Source organism: Coenobita brevimanus, chromosome 107, assembly GCF_032717465.1.
Source record: "Coenobita brevimanus isolate Jiangsu-jjx chromosome 107, ASM3271746v2, whole genome shotgun sequence".
Taxonomy (NCBI): Eukaryota; Metazoa; Arthropoda; class Malacostraca; order Decapoda; family Coenobitidae; genus Coenobita; species Coenobita brevimanus.
The window spans coordinates 29,818,917-29,841,098 of NC_137060.1; the positions used below are offsets into that span (position 1 = coordinate 29,818,917).

A 22,182-nucleotide genomic window follows, 5' to 3' on the forward strand; every position below is an offset into this window, starting at 1 on the left:
AACTAACTAAGAAAGAGGTATGCAGGCAGCTTTGAATATACTGTATGTAAAGTCCTTGTAAACTCACTCTTCCTTCCAGCAGATGATTTTATCACCTTGGGGAAGATGTCTCATACTGGAGTGGTTTATAAATACTACATCCCCTCATACTGATGGAGTTTGTTAATACAATGTACTACATCTCATACTAAAGTTTGTTACTGCTGTGTCTAATCCCTCCAATTTAAAAAACACTGTCCTAAGCTGGAGAATATCGTCAGGAAATGGTGAGAATGAAATGAGAACATCCCTGGGCTCAGTGAGTTAAATGAGGATACAGCCCTAAACTTTGAATGCGGATCACCTGTAGGAAATCATGTTATTTTAGTGTAAGAGTGGCAGGGAGAACCAGGGAACAGCTGAAGGTCTTTATTCCTCTAATGTTTTAGTCTGTAGAGAAGGAAAGTAATATGCTCTCTTCAATCCAATGACATATTTTATGTTTGAATCTTGCTACCTGCAGACAATTATATTCAGCTTATGAGGAATCTCTACTAGTGAAAGGGTTAATTAAAGCTATATAAACCGCCACAAATTTGAAAACTTTTTTAATAAGCTGAATAAAAGCCTCCAACAGAAGCAAAAATAAAATATGGGGTACACAGTTGAAGTGAAAGGGTTAAGCTGTTTCCTGTTTTTCCCTCCCACCCATTTTTACTCAACTGTCAAGGTGAGGCAATGATATTAGTGTGTCTTGGGTCTGGTGCCTGGCTTACGAGGGGGCACATTGCTGGCGTGGTGCATCAACAAGAGGCCACAGATGATGAACACCGTACCCATCCACCACAGGCTTGTCACTACCTCCCCAAATAGCACCTGGCCTAGTATGGCCTGGAAAAGAAATACAACAAGTTCTAATTACAGGCTGCCTTTTTAAATGTTACGTTTTGCTATGAAGTCTAAAATAACTTCCAAATATATTGCCTACTGAAGCCCTACTGAAGCTGATTGGCTAGTTCCCTACATTCACAGTCCTGTATCAAAAGTATGGAAAAAGTAATTGCATTTCAGAACACATTCTTGATGCATTAAGAGAACTGCCTGTACAGGCTTAGAGCTGCAAGCTTAACATAGATCATGAAGAGGATGGCAAGCTCCCAACTTCTGACAATAATTTCTAAAGCACCTGACAATTATTCAATACAGGCTGGTCTCGTTATATGACAGGGATATATGTTAATGGAAGACTGCTCTGATTGTGAAAACTCATACAGTAGATGCTCGATTTAACGAACTCTGATGTAGCGGATGCCCAAGATAACAGAATTATTATTTTGCTGTATGTTTACCCATTAAATGGAAAATTTCCATTAAATCAAGCATAATTCCATTAAGGAAAGTCTGTACACAATAATGCATTAATGGGAGTATTAATTATGGGTTCAGATTTCTGTGTGTTGCACTGAGAGTTAGTACAGTATAGTTTCCTAGGTTTGGACTGCCTTCAAGGATTTACCAGAAAATAGCTCAAACCTATCAAAAAAATTTCCTTTAAATTGAACCTTGGTTACAGAATTCAATTTAGTAGAAAATTTGTGATAAAAGAATTGGAGTTGGCTGAATTAGTATTGTGATCCCTACCCTGACGTATGGAAGCGAGGCGTGGACCTTGCAAGAGGGGAACAAGTCAAGAGTGAGAGCAGTGGAAATGAGTTACTTGAGAGGAGCATGTGGAGTGACGTGGAGGGACAGGTTGACGAATGAAGAAGTGAAGGAACGTTGTGGGGTAGATGTGGATGTGGTTGAAAAGATTAGGAGAAATACACTGAGGTGGTTTGGACATGTAGAGAGAATGGAGAATGAAAGACTGACTAAGAGGGTGTATGTAGGTGAGGTGGAGGGAGGGAGAGGGAGAGGTAGACCGAGGATGAGGTGGAGGGATGGAGTTGAGAGGTATATGAGGGAGGGGGGGGTGAGTTGGGGGGAGGGGAGTCAAATGGTGGGTGACAGAGTGACTTGGAGGCGTTTTGTCTGTGGCCACCCTTTGCGGGATTAGGGCGTTGGGCTATAGATAGATAGATAGATGAATTAGTTCGTTTAATCGATCATCTACCGGGTACTTTACCTGTGACAGTGTAAAATAGGACAGCAAAAACCCATATATAGGAGTACATAACTTTAAGGAAAAATAGAATTAGGTTAACTGACCCTCACAGCAACATTGGATTTCTGTGCTCACATCACCGAATTTGGGTCTAAATTGCCCATTCTCATATCATCAGTTTCTTGTGTTGTGGATGCTTGTATACAGTAATGAGACCCACCTGTATATCTGGCCTCTCTATATCTTTCAAGACTGCACTCTGTAATGTGGGATGAAGGATGACAGAAAATCAAGAACCTGTCCTCCTTTTTACAGTTTAAAACTTGAGCATGCAACTGTTAGTACCAAAGTGATTACTGCTTAACTGAAATAGCAGCATTTTAATAAAGTACTGTGCCGTAATTCACTCAGTATTAAAACAGAATTGAAATGAGTTAAAAAAACAGACCAGCAAAGAAAATGCCAATTATTTTCAAAAATAATTTATCATAATAATGTAGACCAGTTAGCTATCAAAGCAGTGATATCTTATAAGCTTTGTTATCATATCAGTCATAGTCTATAGTACATTCACCTTCACTTGTGGAACATTTTCATGCGTTTGCAGACTATTTCCTATGGCTCAGTGGCAGATTAAGACAATATTGAAGCTCTGTTTCCTCTCTAATGCACTTTCTGTTGTGCTAGTACCATATTCTAGTGTTAATGACAATACTGAAGCTCTGTTACCTCTCCAATACACATTCTATTGTGCTAGTACCATAGTCTAATGTTAATTTTTTGTCAGTGCTCTGCATTGAAGTTAGAGGAATGACAGTTTTACACCAAGTTAAAGTGAATAAAGCACTGCTGCCTGTTACTGTACCTCCAAGACAATGACCACTGTTCATAACGTAGGAAGCATCTGGTTAATCATGTGGATCAGAAAAAACAAAAGTGGGAGACAAATACTTTATGACACAGAACAGTTACTAATGCAATTATTAACAAATAAATATTGACTGAAGAAAAAGATGGAATCTTGAAATTAATGTTGGCCTGTATAAAAAAGGACAATACTGAAGCTACCTGTATATATATATATTTTTTTAGAGAGAGAGAGGGTTAATGATCAGTGACCACAAAGAGGTTATAAAGGTATATTCCCAAAACCGACTAAAAAATAACCACTAAAAATAAAAACTAATAACCACTGACCATAAAGAATTTTCAGGTGCCAGCATATCCCTAAACCTAAGAACCACAGACCGTAAACACATTACCGGTACTGTATATCCCCGACCAAATAACCACTCACCGTAAAAGAAGTTAGGGGTACTGGTACCTCCCCAAAACTAACAACCACTGACCGTAAAGAAGAAGTTAGCAGCTGTATTGGTGATGGTTGCCTCAAGGGATGTGGTGGAGAAGCGAAGTGCCTTGGTAAACGTGGTCCACATGAGGCAGTTGACACCCACCATCAGCACAAAGAAGAACAAACGCAGGAACACACTGTACTGTTGGTTCAAAACACTTTTATTGGTCATGCTGTTGTTCCAGCTTTTGGTTTATCTAAACATAAACCCAGTGGACTGCAGGAAACCATTCATATCAGCCAGGTCCTCCCAAAGATCTTTTGTGTTGAAGGACTGTCTGTAGTGTGAGAGTGAGGACCAGAGGTGAGTAAGTGTGCTGTGATGTGTGGGGGGCCCTTGTTTTAAACTATCTTATTAACCCTTTCCCGTCAAAGGTCTAACTACCTATCTATTGCCAGACGCCTTAATCCCATAAGGAATGGCCACAAACAAATCGCCTCCATGTTGCCCTGTCCTCCACCATTTCACTGCCCTGCTCCAGCTCACACACCCCTCTCTCATATACCTCTCCACTCCATCCCTCCATTTCATCCTTGGCCTCCTCCTCCTCCTCCTCCCTCTCCCCCCCCTCCACCTCACTCTCCTCGTCAGTCTCTTGCCCTCCATCCTCTCCACATGGCCAAACCACTTCAATGTGTTTTTCCTAACATTTCCTATCACTGTCAGAGATGCTTGTAAAAAACCGCCGTGGCACATGACTTTAGCGGAAGTGCTGTGCAAAGTCGCATAGCAATGTTTTACTATTACCACTCATAGCAAAGTTACTATTCATCGTAGCCAGCTCGATTTGGTCTCGTTTTGAAACACAGTAATTGTGCATGATCATAGTATATTAAAAAAAGCAATACTGATATGCACAAAATAATGTTAAAAAAAAAAAAAAAATAGAATTTAGCCAATATGCAAGAATTTTACACTAATTCTGGCCCCCCTAAAAAAATTCAAGATAGAATAATATTTTTTGTTCCAAAACATACCTAATGGAATAAATTTCCTTTCAAATGATGTATAATTTATAGCATTTGGAGCAATAACACTTCAGAAAAATGAAAATGAACTGGAAGACGTTCGGATGATGGCTTTGGGTGTTGTCCGAACGTCTGAGCCTCAGAAGCCGATGATGGCCAAAGCCGTTATTGGTACAAGAAAGGGTTAATGCAGTTTCAGGTACTAGGTTCACAGTCAGTTACAAATACAGTGCCTAATAACTCATTTCCAATACCTCTTTAGTTCATTTTAACCCGGCTAGCACCATATTTTGTTAAACCTACGAAGGATCATTACAAGTGCAAAGGTTTGTGAAGGTCATATCTAATCCCTCCTGTTTAATGAAGTCTCACCTAAGCTGAATGAAATAGTCAAACTATTACTACAAACTGAAGGTCTACTGTCAAGCATAAAGCTGATTTGGCAGTTTCCCTCAATTTATAATAGCTGGTGACTGTGTGGGCTACAAACCTGATCACATATAGCAGTTATCTGTTTGTGTGGAACGCTGTCCTCATCACTGTACATCAATACAAGGGTGGTTTCACAAAGGTCCATTGCCTCTGTGGTGGCCATGGCATACTTGCCACAGAGGCTGGCCAGCGCCGCCAGCAGCCCTGACGTCACTGCGTACACCGGCCCTCGCATCACCGCCCCTCATAGGTGTCGAATCTGGGGGCTGTGAACGAAATATAGTAAACAATTTCCTAGGAATCTGGAATTATAGTTTTAAACATTATCCTGTCACTGTACTGAAAGAGATAAATTTGCTGTTTTTTTTTTGTTTGGATATGTGGAGAGAATGGAGAATGAAAGACTGACTAAGAGGGTGTATGTACTGTAGGTGAGGTGGAGGGAGGGAGAGGGAGAGGTAGACCGAGGATGAGGTGGAGGGATGGAGTTGCGAGGTATATGAGGGAGGGGGGGGTGAGTTGGGGGGAGGGGAGTCAAATGGTGGGTGACAGAGTGACTTGGAGGGGTTTTGTCTGCGGCCACCCTTTGCAGGATTAGGGCGTCGGGCTATAGATAGATAGATAGATAGATAGATTTTTTTGTAACCTAACCTAATCTTATATAATTAATCAAACTAAATTAACCATACTGATCAAACCTACCTAATCTGATCTACCTAGCCTAAGTGAGAGGTGTGACTGCCCAAAACTGCCAAAATACCTCAGTTTAAAAGGCAGACTCAGGGTAATTATATAATGGGACACACAGGTTAGTCAGTTCCAGTTCTGTAGGTAAGGCACTCTACTGAGATGTCAGGTCCGCATCTAAATAGAACACACGAATACAAACAATGAATTTGTAATATACTCACTGAATTTCAGGTGCGCTAACTTTTTGAAATTCAAGACATTACGGTGAACTGTTGTCTAATTCCATACGTTTAGTCAATATCTCATCAATTTATTGCAATGTGCTTGAGCCAGAGTAGTGTGATATGGGATAAAAATGTTACAAAACGTGTTAACTTACAGGCGTTCTTGTTGATGGGTACGCCAATGCTCACCTTACCTGTCAGTGAGCGTCTGTTTGTTTTGATCAGCTGATTTGCATAGTTGCATCGTAGCAGCACTGAATGACGAATTTAATTATCATTTTGCTTGTGTTAAATAAAGTCTTGAAGTCATGAAGTGAAATACAGCCCCGAAACTCCTATACATTGTAGATTATTATATAACGTTTTCTGTTATTATTTCAGCGGTAACTTTTGTAATTAAGTTACGAACTTGCTACGTATGAAGACAGTGGGTAATCCAAAGGTAGTGACAATACACTGTTTATCAGCATTGTGTAATACACTGCAATCATGCACTATGAAATGCCTGTAATAGTAATAAAAGCCATGTTCTGCAGAAGTGCATTTTTGTGGTACCTAAATGTTAACCAAGCACTTGGAAAACTGTAATTATGGTGGTGGTGTTATATTCTCTATATTTCATCATTCTACATTTCAATATTCTTTCTACTATCTTTTTTCAGATAATCACGCTAATAATATTTTATTCGGTTGGAAACATTTTCCAGGCGTCCTCCCCGTCTGGCAGGGGTGCAAATCAGTGAGGCTGAACTAGTGACTGAGCAGCGGTTGCGAGTGGTGGTTGTGTTGAGTGAGTTTAGCTACGTCGTGAAAGAAATCCATTAAACTTTACCAAATATTGTTTAGCAAGGCGTGAGGAGATAATCAGCGCGAACCTGGAGTGTGGCTAGGGTTAGTCTGTTGCGTTTAACGATAGGGAGATGGGCTGGTGCGTGGTAACAGTGATATAAGGAAGACGGAGAGGAGTGCAGCAGTCGATAGTTCAACCATGGAGGTGATACAAACGCTGGACCAGGACTGCTCAGCTCTAGCCGGGCTCTTCCAGATGGTCGTCAATGACTTGAAGGTGAGTAAATACAGCTCTTTACTTCCCAGCATCCCACGCCATCTTTAAATTCCCGGCAATGAATGGGATGGTACAGAGAGATTTCGCCATGGATCAGTCACGGTTCCTCCCCCTTCGTAGTCAATACTGGCTTAGGCCTAAGGCTGCGTCCTTCTCCCCAGCCCTCATTTTTTTCTTTTGATTTTTTTTCTTCGTGAATATCTTATGACAACTGTATCATACCACTAATCCACTCCACGCTGTTAGTTTGTAGTGCGTGTTAAAACTAAAACTGTGGGATGGTTTGGTGGTTTAGTTCTTTACCTCGTTGCTAATTTACGCTTTTTGGAGTCCCCCCCCCCTTTTTTTTTTTTCCCCAGAGGTTTTAGGTGCTTTCAGATATGCATGAGAGCCCTGGCTTCTTCCTAGGATGTTGTGTGAATGATGAGTGTTAGGTTGAAACACCCAAATGAAAGTTGTGGCAAAAGACATATCCTCGTTTTCTGTGCTTAGCCTGGTAACAACATGCTCCACAATTTTCCAGGGGCTTTTCAGTAAAGACATAGGAATATTTATTGTTTACGCATTTCAGATAGTTAATGGTACGTTTGGAATTATTAGTACCGTACAATAGTCGTGCACGATTTCTGAAGTGAGAGTTATTGCGATGAATTTGGTTCATAGCTTATTGGACCAGTTTGTTTCTTTTAGTTCATGACCACCACTTAGAAAATAATAGTAAGTAACATTCATGCTAACATGAGAGAGAGAGAGAGAGGATCAAGGCTCTATAATAACCGTATGTGTGAATGCAAAAAACTTATTTGTGGACGGACTTAATGAAAAGGACCCAGATGTGAGGGCGACCACTTTCCGACCTTGACATTTCACCTGCGAGAGGGGAGGCAGATGACCTTAGCAACGCCGTCACTAGCGCAAGGTATATGGGAGTCCTTTTAAAATGACACGTTTGGAATTGATGAGATAAAAGGAAGAGGGGAGGCGGCATGGGTTGGATTATTGCGGTATTACTGTATTATTATTACGGTAGCTATTATTATTGTTGTTATTATTATTATTATTAGTAGTAGTCGTAGTAGTAGTAGTAGTAGTAGCAGCAGCAGCAGCAATAGTTCTGGCTCTGGTGGTGGTTGTAGTCATATTGTAGGCTATTAAAAAAATCTCCACTAATGTAATAACTATAGGCTATTATTTTCTTTAGTACATAACGGTAATTCCATAGAATGTACTGGATATCGATGTTACCGGAAAAGGGAAAACCGAAGATTCGAACACAGGTGATTAGACCAACATGAATAATGATAATAATAATAATAATAATAACAACAACAACACAGTTAGAGAGAGAGAAAGAGAGAGAGAGGAGGAGGAGGGAGGGAGTGTAACGTAATCCCACCTTCCTATCCACACACACCACCAACCCTCATTTCTTATTTCCTTTTTTTCTTTTTACCTCTCTGAAGGTAGACGGAGTTTTCATCCTTTGTCTGTATGTCCGTCTCTCTGTATGTTAGTTCTCAGAAAAAATAAACATGAATATTTGTGGTGATGTTCATGTTGAGTGGATGATAATAATAATAATAATAAATAATGATCTGCATTACGATGCCGGCTTAGTGTATTCATGCCACCTCCAGATGGTTTTGTTCAACGTAGAAAAAAACTTCATGTAGCTAATGCAAGGATTAATGAAAGCTGCATCTAGGCTAACCCTCTTCCAGGCCTGATAGTCTAAGCGGGAAAATGTCTGGAGTTTGCAAGAATGTGAAAGAATAAGAAAAAAAAGTCCTGGGATTGAACGAGTTAATTTTAAAGGAAGTGGCGGTGTCGTGTTTTGGTTTGTTTATTTACCATAGCTAGCTTGATATACTCTGCCATATACCTATAATCCAGGATATTTTAACACCATGGCTGTGTCTTTGTTTTTATTTTTACCTTACATGTATCAAACATGTTTCATCCAGATATTTACAAATCTGTCTCAGTTCATAAAATCGGCCACGTCAAAAATACAAGTGAAAGCACATAGCTAGTAAAAAATTGTGTTTTTTTCCCGTTGACTCAAGGATAAGGTCATCCAATATTGGAGATATTACGTTAGAGGACATGAACATTGGGAGGTCACTTTTATTCTGTACGATGGCGTCATTTGGATTTTGTTTGTGATTCTTCTAGATTCCTTCAGTGTGGTGACATCTTTATTTTGTTTGGACGATTTTGGTCGTTATGGGACACGTTGGGTGGTGAAGGAGTTGGAAATTTCTGCAGCTGGTGATAGGCAGGCTTGGAGATGCATGTGTTATACCGGTAGGTAGCTACTCGGGATTGATGAATATGTAGATACGGTACATGGACATTGCACCCGTAGGAATTCCCCCCCCCTAATTTTTTTTTTTAGGTTACTATTTCTTCTTTGTTATTTATTACTGGACAAGTTGCGTTGCTAACCTATTTTCAACACTGAACAGGTGCTATCAAAGCAGTACCCAGACATTCTCTGGCAACTATGTGTGCGAGGGATAGGGACATGAGGAACATAAGAAGAGAGGATAACTGCAGTAGGCCGGTTGGCCTTTGCTAGGCAGCTCCTAGAAGAGTAATTGAACTACCGGTACTGGTGTGAGATAAGGATAGCAAAGAAGGAGGAGGAGGAAGGATAGGAGCCACACCTCCCGCAACCCGCCCTCCTCCTCCCATAACTTCACGTCTTTCACACACCAGTTACTAGCTATGCGTCTGGCTACTGCTTTGCCAGCACTTCTCTCACACTGTACAAGAGCACAGTTGTACTAACAGCGTAAATGAGTTAGACCTGTTCTTAACATACAGAAAGTGCATTAATCTGTGCGTTGAATTAAGGACAATATTCTTGTAGGCCAACGAGATTTTGTACCGGTACATATCCTCTTGCATGTTACGGGTGATGCAGACTGGGCCGATATTAGAAATTTAGATGCTGGTATAGTATTATGGAAACTAAATCATTTGAGATGAAGTGCCAAGAAGCCTCGTAGCCTATGCCAACAAGAGTTACAAAGTCTCCTATGCAGTCAAAAATACTGCTGTCCAAGATTTCGCAGGGTACCTATAGCTAAAGTTTTCGTTTTATTATTACCTCGCCTGGACAGAGTCCGGCGAGTTATTGTTTTTGGTCGAGTTTCTTTGTTAGCAATATAACGAAAAAATGGCTGAATTAAAGTACTTGAAACTTTCAGGATATCTGGGCACTGGTCCCAAAAGGAAGCTATTACATTTTGGAGGTATAACCTGAAAGGGTAAAATCAAGGTCACGGATTTTCAGAGGGCTATATAACTTGAAACCGGTTGAAGATGTAGTTACTACTATCAGCATACAGGAACTCCCATAACTATGGGCTTTCATTATGCACCAAGACCTTTGACCTTGAGTGACCTTGAAAGGTCAAACTCAAGATCGCGGATATTCAGAGGGCTATAACTCGAAACTGGTTGCAGGTACGGTAGATATTAACTATTATCAACATAGGCCTATAGGAAGTCCCATATGGGCTTTTAATTGATACCACGACCTTTGACCCTAAGTAACCTTGAAAGGTCAAATTCAAGGTCACGGTTATTCGGGGGGTTTCAACTTGAAACTGGTTGAAGATAGATATTTACTATTATCAGCATAGGCTATAGGAAGTTCCATATGGATTTTTAATTGGTACCATAGCATTTGACCTTAAGTGAACTTGAAAGGTCAGACTGAAGGTCACGGATATTCAGGGGCTGTAACTCGCAACTGGGATTGAAGATTGAGGTATGTTTACTATATCAAGACAGAGTCTCGTATGGGCTTTCATACAGCACCATGACCTTCGACCTTGAATGACTTTGAAAGGTCAAACTCAAGATCACGGATTTCAGAGGGCTGTATATAACTTGAAAACGGATGAAAATACCTGCTGTTGGGCAAAGCTTGTGCCTGGCACCACTTGATGTTATTATTATTATTATTATTATTATTATTTTAGGCAGCTGTCATACCAGGTAACTGAATTTCACGTATGTAGGCCTATCTGGTTTTACAGGGCAGCTTGTATCCTAAATTTTTGTGCAGTGAATTTGTTACCGGGTAGATAATCGTTTTCATCGCCATTTTTTCATTTGCGGGGCAACTTTGCTATTTTTACTTCATAGGGATGGTATTTTTGTTACAAGTGAGAACTTTCACTGACTGAAATCACAACTTCCGCCAGATGCTCGTCACGCTATAGCTCGGGTGTGGTGGCTTAATGAGGCAGCTCGGTGCTGAGAGAGAGAGAGAGAGAGAGAGAGAGAGAGAGAGAGAGAGCACAGGAATGGTCTATCTATCTGTATCTACTGTATATATGTAAAGGAGTATGTATTATATGCGAGAATTACCATGCAAGGCTAGGGTGAATGAGTGATATTTGAGAGAGAGAGAGAGAGAGAGGAGAGAGAGAGAGAGAGGCTGCTTTATTTCGTACTTGATTGTGCCCATTTGCCCATTCTGTGAGCGGAAGCATAAAATTTAACTCTTGTTTGGAGAGAGAGAGAGAGAGAGAGAGAGAGAGAGAGAGAGAGAGAGAGAGAGAGAGAGAGAGAGAGATTCTAGTACGGACCTCAAATTACCGGTAATGCTTTCGGTACGCAATACCTTTGACGTAAATAAACTTGTATTTCGCTAGCAAGAGTAATAATATCGCATATAAAAGGCATCACAGCTTGGTGTCAAAGGATAGGCCTACGTGTTTCTAACCCCTCCAAGCTGAATAAAATCGTCTGATCATCACAAGAGTAAGGCATAACGAAAAGAACGAGTGAAGAAAATGTGTACGAATAACTAAGATTTTTTTAATGGCTATAAAAAGACTGATTATTACCGTACCCTCTCTTGATCGGGACAGCTCTAGTAGCCTGTCTTATTCTAGTTAGAGACAGACGATTTTATTCAGCTGAGAGTGAGCACCAGGAGGCTGAGTGTGTAGGCAACGTAGAAATCATGGTAGGCTTGCGACTTATTAGGGAGTAGGGGTATTGTCATTAGGCCTTTATTGATGTATTGATGAGGGCAGGCCTTTGTTACGTACACCGTTAGCTCGTGTGTGTGTGTGTGTGTGTGTGTGTTTGTGTGTGTGTGTGTGTGTGTTTAGGCAATAGGTAGGTCGAGGTTATGGATGTGTGTGTGTGTGTTTATAAGCAAATGGAAGGTCGAGGTTGTGTATGTATACAGTAGCTTTGTGTGTGTGTGTGTGTGTGTGTGCGTGTGTGTGCGTGTGTGTGTGTGTGTGTGTGTGTGTGTGCGCGTGTGTGTGTGTGTGTGTGTGTGTGTGTGTGTGTGTGTGTGTGTGTGTGTGCGCGTGCGTGCGCGTGCGTGCGCGCGCGCGCGCGCGCGCGCGCTTGAACTCGTGCGCCACCGTTTGTGTGTGTGTGTGTGTGTTTAGGGCTAAGTTCGAGGTTATGTATGTGTACGGAAGTTTGTGTGCGTGTGTGTATATGAGAGAGAGAGAGAGAGAGAGAGGGGAGTGTCTATGACGGGGGGTGGGGGGGTAAGAAATGTGAGGGGGAGGGTAACATTATCGATCTGTCGCTGTCATGACTCCTCCCAGCGTCCATATTGGCTACCTTCCGTTCTTCACAATATGGCCACGTACATTGCCAGCTTTTTCTTCATCAGTTTTTTTTTTTCCCCCATTTCTTTACGAGTCCTCTAAGTTTCCATTTTCTTCATTATTTTTTTCATTCATTACACTCCAACTCCCATGAAAGTTTGGAAGTTATGTCCGTAAACTTAAATGGACATGTGTATTTAACATTGATTTTCATTACGCACACCACTTTGCCTACAACCGTCATGAATATTCTGAAGGTAGCTAGAATAAAATAAAACGTAATTAGATGGAAGGGGCTGTATGCATCGGTTTTCAAGTCTTAATTTGAGGATGTGCATCAGTTTTAGCACTTGTCTGAAGCCCGTGGGTCCGTTTCATGTCAGATCTGAAAAAGTGAAGGTGTTGGCCAGGCAAGTTGTCAATTTTCACTGTCATTTAAAGAAAAACTGAAAATTACATTCGACACGTTCATTTGACCTGATATTGGCTTTTCTCAGTCCTGAATGCCAGGTTGTAACAATACCTTAAATTAAGGCTAATGTATGCCCGTCACGACGAAGTGCTATGGGAAGAATATCGAAGCGCGTAGTATTGTTCTATTCTGCCATCGAGCCACATGAAATGGGCAGCAAAAGGAGAAATATCCCTACCACGTTACGGTAAGGTGAAAGAACTACTGCACAGTCAAAGAAATAAGCATCTTTCCAGTTTCGTCTGAAGAAAATTTACAACTGGAGAAGTACAATGAAAATCCCATCTCCAGTAGTGCCTGTTTCAGAAGCTTCGATTTCTCCGCAATGTATACATCAGACTTTGGAGAGATGCTTGTGTCTTAGTGCATTATGTGATCAGCCTAAGTGCACCTTTACAAAGCACGTTCATCAAGGAGGTACACAAACGTAGCCAGACATACTGTATACTCTCATCATGGGTTTCACTATGACACTTAGGTCCAGTAAGTCGCATCTGAGGCCTCGCAGCCTATTACTTGTACACCTTAGGATTCGCGTGCATGTTATTTATGTCGTTTAAGTAGCGACGTAGTTTGCATCAGGAACATACAAGAGGGTATTAAAGTGTAATGTGCAGAATAAACCGCATCTGAAGAGGTGTCACGAAAAAAAAAAAAAAGACTTGCAATACCACCCTTATTGTCTACACGATTTCGATCTGTTCTAAATAATGGTAGCCTATGAAATGGTTGATATCCCGTAATTTAAATAAAATCGTCTGGGAACGGCGAAAATAAAGCAGAATGGCACTGTAAGAGTCAACGTCGATTTATGACTCATCCTTACGAGATCTGGCTTCCGTACCGGTTGATATTCTCTGGTATAACTGGACTATAACCACCATACTGATTATGTCATGGAATCAAGAATAAACTATATAAAATGTCATCGTGCATCTGATTAGCCTAAGTGCGATATTTTAAGTTGCCATTGGACATTCCCTAACATACGGGGTATCTTTCTTTGCGAGTTATTTTGGCTTCACCTACCAGTGGTGGGGGAGGCATTAAGTGACTGGTCTATCCGTGCCTGCCTACCTGTCTGCGTGGGTCCGTGCGTCCGTAACACCCTTGGGCGCGATATCTCCTGAACCCCTCGACGAATTTGGACCAAACTTGTCAGTGATACAGTTCGAAGGGACGATAAACCGATTAGGTAAGCAAGGTCAAGGGGTCACAGATGAAGGTCATATGGGGTCGGCTTAGTTTATTAAATAGTCTCATTTCAGGCCTCAGTGAACCCTGTCATGGAGATTGTATAGCGATTCCATGCACAAGGCTTGGTAGAGGCACACCGAGCGATGCTTGGCGTCCACAGCTCTGGGCCCGAGTTGGCCTGCTCTGCGTTTCATTCTTCAGATTACACGTCAGTATTCTCATGTGTCACTGAGAAGCTGCCTCAGTATTAAACAATGTACAGTAAATACTATAGAAGAGAGTACGAAGGTGTAATATGCAAAATAAGTCGCTAAGGAACGTGTGCCACGAAGCCTCAGTGCCACTACCCCTTAAATTCAGAAGTGCAGGAACAGCGTAGCCTATGTGCCCAGTGTGTCGTGTAGTGCAAGTCAGTGCTGTCCCCTCTTAACGTCACTCGACATGGGTAAGCCAGGCAGTTTGAAAAAGCCGCGTTTTGTTCCCGCCAATAACACTGCCAGTCAGGCGTCGAATTTAGACCCTTTCTGTACGGTGACGCATTTTTAGGTTCTTGTAAGCATCGTATTTTTTTTTTCCTCCTCCTCCTCCTTATCATCATCATCATCATCATCATTTTTCTTTCTTTTTTCTTCTTTTACTGAGGAAGGATCTCAGGTGCTGAAGGGTTAAAAAAGAAAATCTTCCTCTCCAATCAGAAGGTTTATTCCAACACGCTGAATAAAATCATATGGAAATAGCATGACTGAAATAGAGAACACGTCATAGGGGTGAAGGAGTTACCCGTGAATTATAATATTTTCTTTTAATATTTTCTTTTTTTCTTTCTTTTTTTTTTTTTTTACTCTTGTTCCTCCTCACAGGTGATTAAATTGAGCTTAGGAGACGTTAGGTGTTAGTCTCCATTATCTCCCATTGCAGGGTCGCCCTCCCAGGCTGAATGTAATCGTCTGATGGCAGCAAAAGCAGAATAAAGAGCACGTCATCGGATTGAAGAGATATTTGGGACCCTTTCCTGTGTATTTATTTTTATCATATTTGTTATGGTGCAGTTTTGTAAGGCCCTGCTGGACATTACTGTGTTTATAAGTACAGCCGTATTTTGAACAAAAGAAGTAGCTTTAGCCTAGTCTACTCAGTTTTTTAAAGTGCATTATATTCGTGAAATTACAAATATAAACCTTTTTTTTTTTTATTCTGTGCAAGTTCTGAAAATATACTGGACAAAGAACGTTTCTGAATGTTGCTTTGTTTGTTGATTTGTTTGTGGAGGTATTGAGTATATATATATATCTTTAAAACATGAAGGTTTTAAAAGATGAGGGGAAAAAAACATGGCATATAATTTCGCAACATCCTAGACTCTCTTTTAACGTTATGGGTCAAATAACCTCATGTTTGCGCTTTTGTGTGTGTGTGTGTGTGTGTGTGTGTGTGTGTATGTGAACTCAATTGCTTTCATGTAGCCTAGCTCGTAAGTTGTAGCGATATATCATCATCATCGTTTTCTCAGTTTTATTACAAGGCTTCGTCAGCCTGCTTGTTCCATTTTAGTGTAGGCTCAGGTTGTGTGTGTGTGTGTGTGTGTGTGTGTGTGTGTGTGTGTGTGTTTAAGTTATATCACGGGATTTTGCAGTCGTTCTTGCTTTTATTCTGAAATAATACCACTGTGTAATAGTTATTTTAGTTCCGGTGCCGAATCGACTTTCCCAGCGTTAAAAGCTCTGAACCCAATATGGCAAGAACACCTGAGAGAGTTGGTCTTTTCTGCCATTATTTGTCGCGGTAAATCCTCAGCTACCTTGACATCAGTTGGCTGGGCCTGTGAAGACTCCCCTTACCTCGTTACTCTCACATTAGGGGCGAGGTAGGGGCCGTTAGTGGTAGTTTAATGTGGCTTCAGATTCTGCGCGCCATGTTTACAGCTGGTGTGGAGTTGCCAATTTGCGCCATATTATTTGGGGTTTTATTGCTTTACTGTGTCTGTGTGTGTGTGTGTGTGGCTTCCTGGTTAATTCATTATACCGGGGTATTTGAAAGGTAAAGCTGTAGAAATTATGGTACGGTAATTGCACTGGCGGTAGTATGGTTTCTCTATTATTATTATTATTATTATTATTATTATTACTACTACTGGTACTACTACTACCGGTACTTCTACTACTATACCACTACAACTACGGCGACAACGATTATTATTATTATTATTATTATTATTATTATTATTATTAAACAGCCATATACTGTATACAGATTAAAAAAGGGCATCATTTTTAGTTGAATAAAGTCTGACATGCAAGCCACATAAAACGCGTCCTAGAGCTGAGAGGGTTAACAGAAGCATCACAAAGGCAGATATGATGCAGTGTCACCGTATTAAGTTCTTATGTTCTTTTGTTCTTATTCTCTTGTGTTCTTTTGTTCTTATTTTTCATGTTCTTGTGTTCTTATATTCATATGTTCTTTGGTTCTTCGTTTTCATGTTCTTTTGTTTTTATTTTCTTGTTCTTTTCTTATGTTCTCCTTTGTTCTTAATTTCCTGTTCTTTTGTTCTTAATTTCTTGTTCATTTGTTCCTGTTTTCATTATTCTTTTGTTATTATTCTCATGTTCTTTTGTTCTCTATTTTCTTGTTCTTTGTTCTTGTCATTTCCTTTTGTTCTTATTTTCTCATGTTCTTTTGTTGTTATTTTCTTATGTTCTTTGTTCTTATTTTCTTGTTCTGTTTTTTTGTGTTCTTGTTCATTATGTTCTTACGGGTAGTGCAGAGCGTCAGATGGTGATTAGAGGGGGGGGAGTGCTTTATGTGTTGGCAATCACTCGTTGTGTGTTGGTGGCTCTTGAGAGATTGATATTGATTTCTCATTCCTATTCTTCATAAGGCTTCGTGTGGCCTGTTGAAAGGAGTGTGGGGGCTGCTGGGTCTCTCTCTCTCTCTCTCTCTCTCTCTCTCTCTCTCTCGTGCTCCCAGGGGTCCTTTGACGAAGATTAACCATTCCTCCTTCCCCAGGGGACTTGGCGAGGAGGGAGGCAGAATTGTTGGAGATAAAGTGAGGGAGTGGAAGATGGAGGGAGAAAAGGAAGGAGGATGAGGGAAGGGAGAAAAGGAAGGAGGATGAGGGAAGGGAGAAAAGGAAGGAGGATGAGGGGAGGGAGAAAAGGAAGGAGGGTGAGGGAAGGGAGAAAAGGAAGGAGGGTGAGGGGAGGGAATGGAGGACCGAGGGAGCAAAGGAAGGAGGGTGAGGGGAGGGAATAAAGGAACGGAAGGGTGAGGAGAGGTGGTGGAAATGAAAGAGTGAGGATGGGGCAGGGGGAGGAGTGAAAGGGAGGAAAGTGAAAGAGTGAGGGAGAGTTTGAGAAGGAGAAAAGGAAATTAAGGAAGGAGGAATAGGATGGGTGGAGAGTTAGAAAGATTGGCAGCTGAATGAAAGACAAGAGGGAGGATGAAGGGAGTGGGATTGAGAGGGAGGGTTGTGAGGGAGTTTAGGGAGGGGCAAGGAAGATTAAGGGAGGAGGAGGAGGAACAGGTAGGGAGGAGTTCAGAGCAGAGGGGATGGTGGGGGGGGGGAGTTTTAAATAATGGAACCCACCTCTTCAGGACGATGACGTGATTTGAATATCAGTTTGGCTAGCACATGACATGTTTCTTAAGATTTGGAGAGACGCCACGGACCGAAGGAGTTAAGAAGGAAAAATTGAAGGAGCTGTTTGAGAGAGAGAGAGAGAGAGAGAGAGAGAGAGAGAGGACGGGAAACGGGGTGGAGGACCAGGCAATGCTGCATATGGATAGCTTCAGAGAGAGAGAGAGAGAGATAAGAACTTAATTAATAAAGGCGCTAATTATACATACAGATAAGAGCGATACCGGCAGTCGTTTAATGATAAGAGGAATAATTGTAAGCCTAATCAGAAAATAAGTTGAGATAAAAAAGAAATAAGCCTAGCTGTAGAGATGGGCTGCTGGGCAAACACGAATTAAAGCCCTTTGATTGCGACCCTTCCATCCCCATCCCCCCGTAAGCTGAATGAAATCGCTTTGAGGTAGGAAGAATAGATTAGAAGAAGATAAGAACGTAAGGCAGTGCGTACAAGAGACTGAAGTATTAGAATAGGACAAGGATAGTAAAGAAGAAGGCTCTCCCATGCCCAGCTGAAACGGGCAGGAAAAAATGAGTAGGAACGCCACGCAATATAGAAAAATTGGCGTGGACATTTTATAGGACAGTGCGAAAGGAGAAGAGAGACAATCATAGTGAAACCTGAGAAGGAAAATGTATGTATTATTCCTCGTTATTAGCTTTTTTTTGTCATATTCAACCCAACTTCTCACATGTATATCTAGTCTGTACTTGAAGCTGACAATGAAGGCACAGCAACTACATCACTATATAGAGTAGAATGTGAGGCCCCTGGACGTGAACACAGTGGAGTGCAGGCTGAAATTGGAAGAGTTGAGGGATGTTCATATAACCGGGCAGTGGAGCCGCTCTGTTATATCGGTGCCACAGCGTGAAGGCGTTCCTCTCAGTTGTATGTCTCCTAAGAATTGGGGTGGTGGGGGATGTTTGTGCCCTTCCCACTGCAGGAGTCTTTGTGTGTGTGTGTGTGTGTGTGTGTGTGTGTCTGTTCGTGCAAGCATCAGACGATTTTGTTAACTAAAGAAACCGTACGTGCCTGCAAGGTTAAAAATCTTCTATTAGGACCTTATCACACCCTGACCTCTCCCCCTAAGCTGTATAAAATCGTCTGAAGGGAGCAAGAATAAAAAAAAAATCGTCTGAGTGGAGGATTTGAGGCCAGAGGATTCACAGTGCATCAGAGGGTTAAGCTAGTTTGAACAGGTGACTACAGGTGGTTATTTCAGCATAGGTCATTATAATCTTGACCTTCTTTGCATAATAGTGGATTAACCCCAAGCCGGCAGACGTTTAACTGTTTGTGTGTAACGGGCCCATTATAACCCCCCCCCATGCCATCTCACCCCACCCCCATCCACCCAGAAACTCACTCTCCCCACCCATCCACCCACCATCTCAAGTCTCCCCACCCACCCCCAGGCCTCTCATTCCTGTTGTTGCGCTGTCTTGTTGACGTGTGGGGGTGGAGAGGCATGGAGGGGGAAGAGAAGGAGGGAGGCGGAAGAGAGGAGTGGTTTAGAGGTAAAAGAGAGAGAGAGGGAGGGAGAGGAGTGGGTAGGAGGAAGAAAGAAGTGGAGAGAAGGGTCGGAGAAGGAAAGACAGTTGTTGGGAGAGAGGGAAGGGCGAGGGAGAGGAAAGTGGGGGTGGGGGGAGAGATGGGGGAGAGGGAAGGGTTACCGGAAAAGGAAGGGAGTGGGTGTAAAGGAGGGCGGAGTGACTGAACATAGGAAACTCCGTCTCTGATATGGTATTGTAAACTTTGGCTTAAAAATCCTATGCACAATATTTTTACCCTAACTTGGCCCAGATTTTCGTCCAGTTGCAGCTTATTCCACGTAGCTCGTTGGTAGAAATAGGAAAATATATATATACCCTGGCATTGTGTGTGCTCTTTACATTGCGCTTCTTCGTGATTAGCACCATATTCTAATGCACTGAAGATGGAAAGATGGTAAGTTTAGGCCAGGTTAAAGTGGAAAGGGTTTAGAAAATCCTCAGCACCAGAAATATCAACCCAACTTGCCCTACTCGTATTAAACTGGGTGCTGAAGTTTTGCTATTCCATTATTTTAAGTGGCGATGATTCACGGTAACAGTCAGTAATTTCTGGTGACCTAGGTTGCTACTGTTGACCTTATCTGGTGTTGAATTTGGCTAGATATGACTGAGTGGATGATTGAGTGCGTGGATGGATAGTGAGAGAGAGGTGATTGAAGAGGATGAGTTACAAGATGTTACAGGGACAAGTAGTAACTCAAAAGGTGGTAACACCGTGAAGAGAGAGAGAGAGAGAGAGAGAGAGAGAGAGAGAGAGAGAGAGAGAGAGAGAGAGAGAGAGAGAAGTGGCGGAATGAATGAGAGGAAGGTGTAGATTGGAGAAGAGAGGACGTAGGTGGCAGGAATAAGCAGGTCAATGAGAGAGAGAGAGAGATAAGTGGCGGAATGAATGAGAGGAAGGTGTAGATTGGAGAAGAGAGGACGTAGGTGGTAGGAACAAGTGGGTCAATGAGAGAGAGAGAGAGAAAGCTAAGTGGGTAAATGATGGGTATATTTCACTGTTCTTTCTTTCTCTCCGTGTCATCATCCCAAGTTCCCTCTCCGCACCTTTTACAGTGCTGTTTTAGTGGTGTTCCTCAGGGTTCTGCTCTTTCACTTGCATTCTTACTCGCTTACTTTCATACTCACTCACTTTCTTACTCGCTTACTTTCTTATTCACTCTCTGAGCTCAACATCTTATTCATTCATACGCTGAGGCCTTCACCCTTCATTTTTTTATCCTTTTTTCATAGTCCATTGCGGTACAGGTTACCACAACAAGCACGGGATTTTATTTATTTATTTATTGCACACCACCCTTGATTAGTCTCATTCCTGGCTGACATGAGGCCCTGATATTTATAGTGCCTCAGAAACTCAAATGTTCATCCTTCTTAGCGTCGTCTTTCCTCTGATTACCTTATCTCCCAGCCACCTCTAATGACACACAAATATGTTAGCATCCTTGGTCTTTTTCTCGTAATCTGTTTTGGATATGTTACGTTACTTTAATTGTAATATCGCTTTCGCAGAGGTTAGATGTGCTGAACCGACTACTTGTTTTCTTTAACCCTGTTGAGTCTGTGTGTGTGTGTGTGTGTGTGTGTGTGTGTGTGTGTGTGTGTGTGTGTGTGTGTGTGTGTGAACAAGGTTGATTCAGATCCTTTTCGTCTCAACCGTCTTAAGTCTATCTCATTCTCCCTGAAATTTACATCTATTTCCCTGCTCTCCTTCCACGTTACGGTGGCCACGCAGCACCCATCTGGCCACGCAGTCTCACCCCTTGTTTGTCCAGCTCCCTAATGCAAGAATTTACTAGTACTCTGTCTTAAATGGACTTCCTGGTCAACTCTGGAACTATCCTGCTTATTGTTTTCCCACTGTCTATGACCTCCAGTGTTTCCAACGCTGTGTGATCATCACGAGAAACTTCCTTATGCTTACTTTATGTTCATTTTTTTTTTTTAGGTGCGAGTTTTGTAGGATCTTAGTTTTCATGTGTGTGTGTGTGTGTGTGTGTGAGAGAGAGAGAGAGAGAGAGAGAGAGAGAGTGGGTGGTACAACTTGGGTCCCGTTAAGCATCACCGTTACGACACAACGACACATCTCGCCACCCCCACCCCCTTGTTTCCCTTCCCTCTCTCTTTCCTCCCTCCCTCCCTCCCTCTTTCCTCCATCTGCAACTCCTCCCACACCCTTCACCTCTCCCACTTTACCCTTGTATGCCCCTCTCTCTCTCTCTCTCTCTCTCACACACACACACACACACACACACACACACACACACACACACACACATCTAAAGGCTATATCAATCTACATCCCTCCCTACTCCAGTTCTCCCCTCCCCTTCCCTCCAGCGCTGCTTCCCTCCACCTTCTCCTCCGGGTCTTCCTCTTCCCCTGCCTCCTTCCTCTTCACTCCACCTCGTCCTCCACCTCACATCCTCTCCGTCCGTTCATTTTGACATATTCGGTTCACGTTTTTATTTCGCCCCTCAGTACGGTACCGGTATATACCTATTTTATTTCTTTAAGTATCATGGTTTCTTTAATTTTCGTAGCGCTTTTTTTTTTTTTTTTTTGGTGGAGTGCACTTTTTCCTGTTCGTAAACGCATTAGTTTTTTATTATTTTATGTCGTGTAGCCTTTTAAATTTTTGTATATTACGTTTTCCTCGTTTGTGTGTGTGTGTGTGTGTGTGTGTGTACATAACTTTGGCCATTGATAGATGAAGGAATTGTAAACAAGAACAGCTGTTACCGCATGTATCCAGAGCTCAACCATTAAGGAACTACAATTACTGATGACCTTGAAAATGATCTCCCTCATAAATCTCCCATAAGGTCATCAGTAATTATAGCTACGTAATGGTTGAGCTGTGGACCCGTGTTGATATACCATTTTTTTTTTCCTATAATTCCCTCC

The 22,182-nt window shown here is 41.9% G+C and overlaps 2 protein-coding genes across 2 annotated transcripts in view; one reads left to right on the plus strand and one right to left on the minus strand.

Annotated features, from left to right (window-relative positions):
- Positions 1-710: 710 nt before the first annotated feature.
- Positions 711-5,073, minus strand: LOC145416681 (transmembrane protein 42). The gene is made up of 3 exons (XM_080285617.1): positions 4,897-5,073; positions 3,433-3,579; positions 711-870 (listed from the first exon to the last, which is right to left on the minus strand). Exons 1-3 carry the CDS (start codon positions 5,071-5,073, stop codon positions 724-726), a joined length of 471 nt encoding a protein of 156 aa, XP_080141743.1. The 3' UTR covers positions 711-723.
- A 1,667-nt stretch (positions 5,074-6,740) lies between these two features.
- The window catches only part of mim (missing-in-metastasis), a 269,495-nt gene continuing 254,053 nt past the window's right edge, over positions 6,741-22,182 (plus strand). The window contains exon 1 of the mRNA XM_080285541.1: positions 6,741-6,818. Coding sequence (XP_080141667.1) covers positions 6,741-6,818 — 78 coding nt within the window. The remainder of the gene's footprint in view (positions 6,819-22,182) is intronic.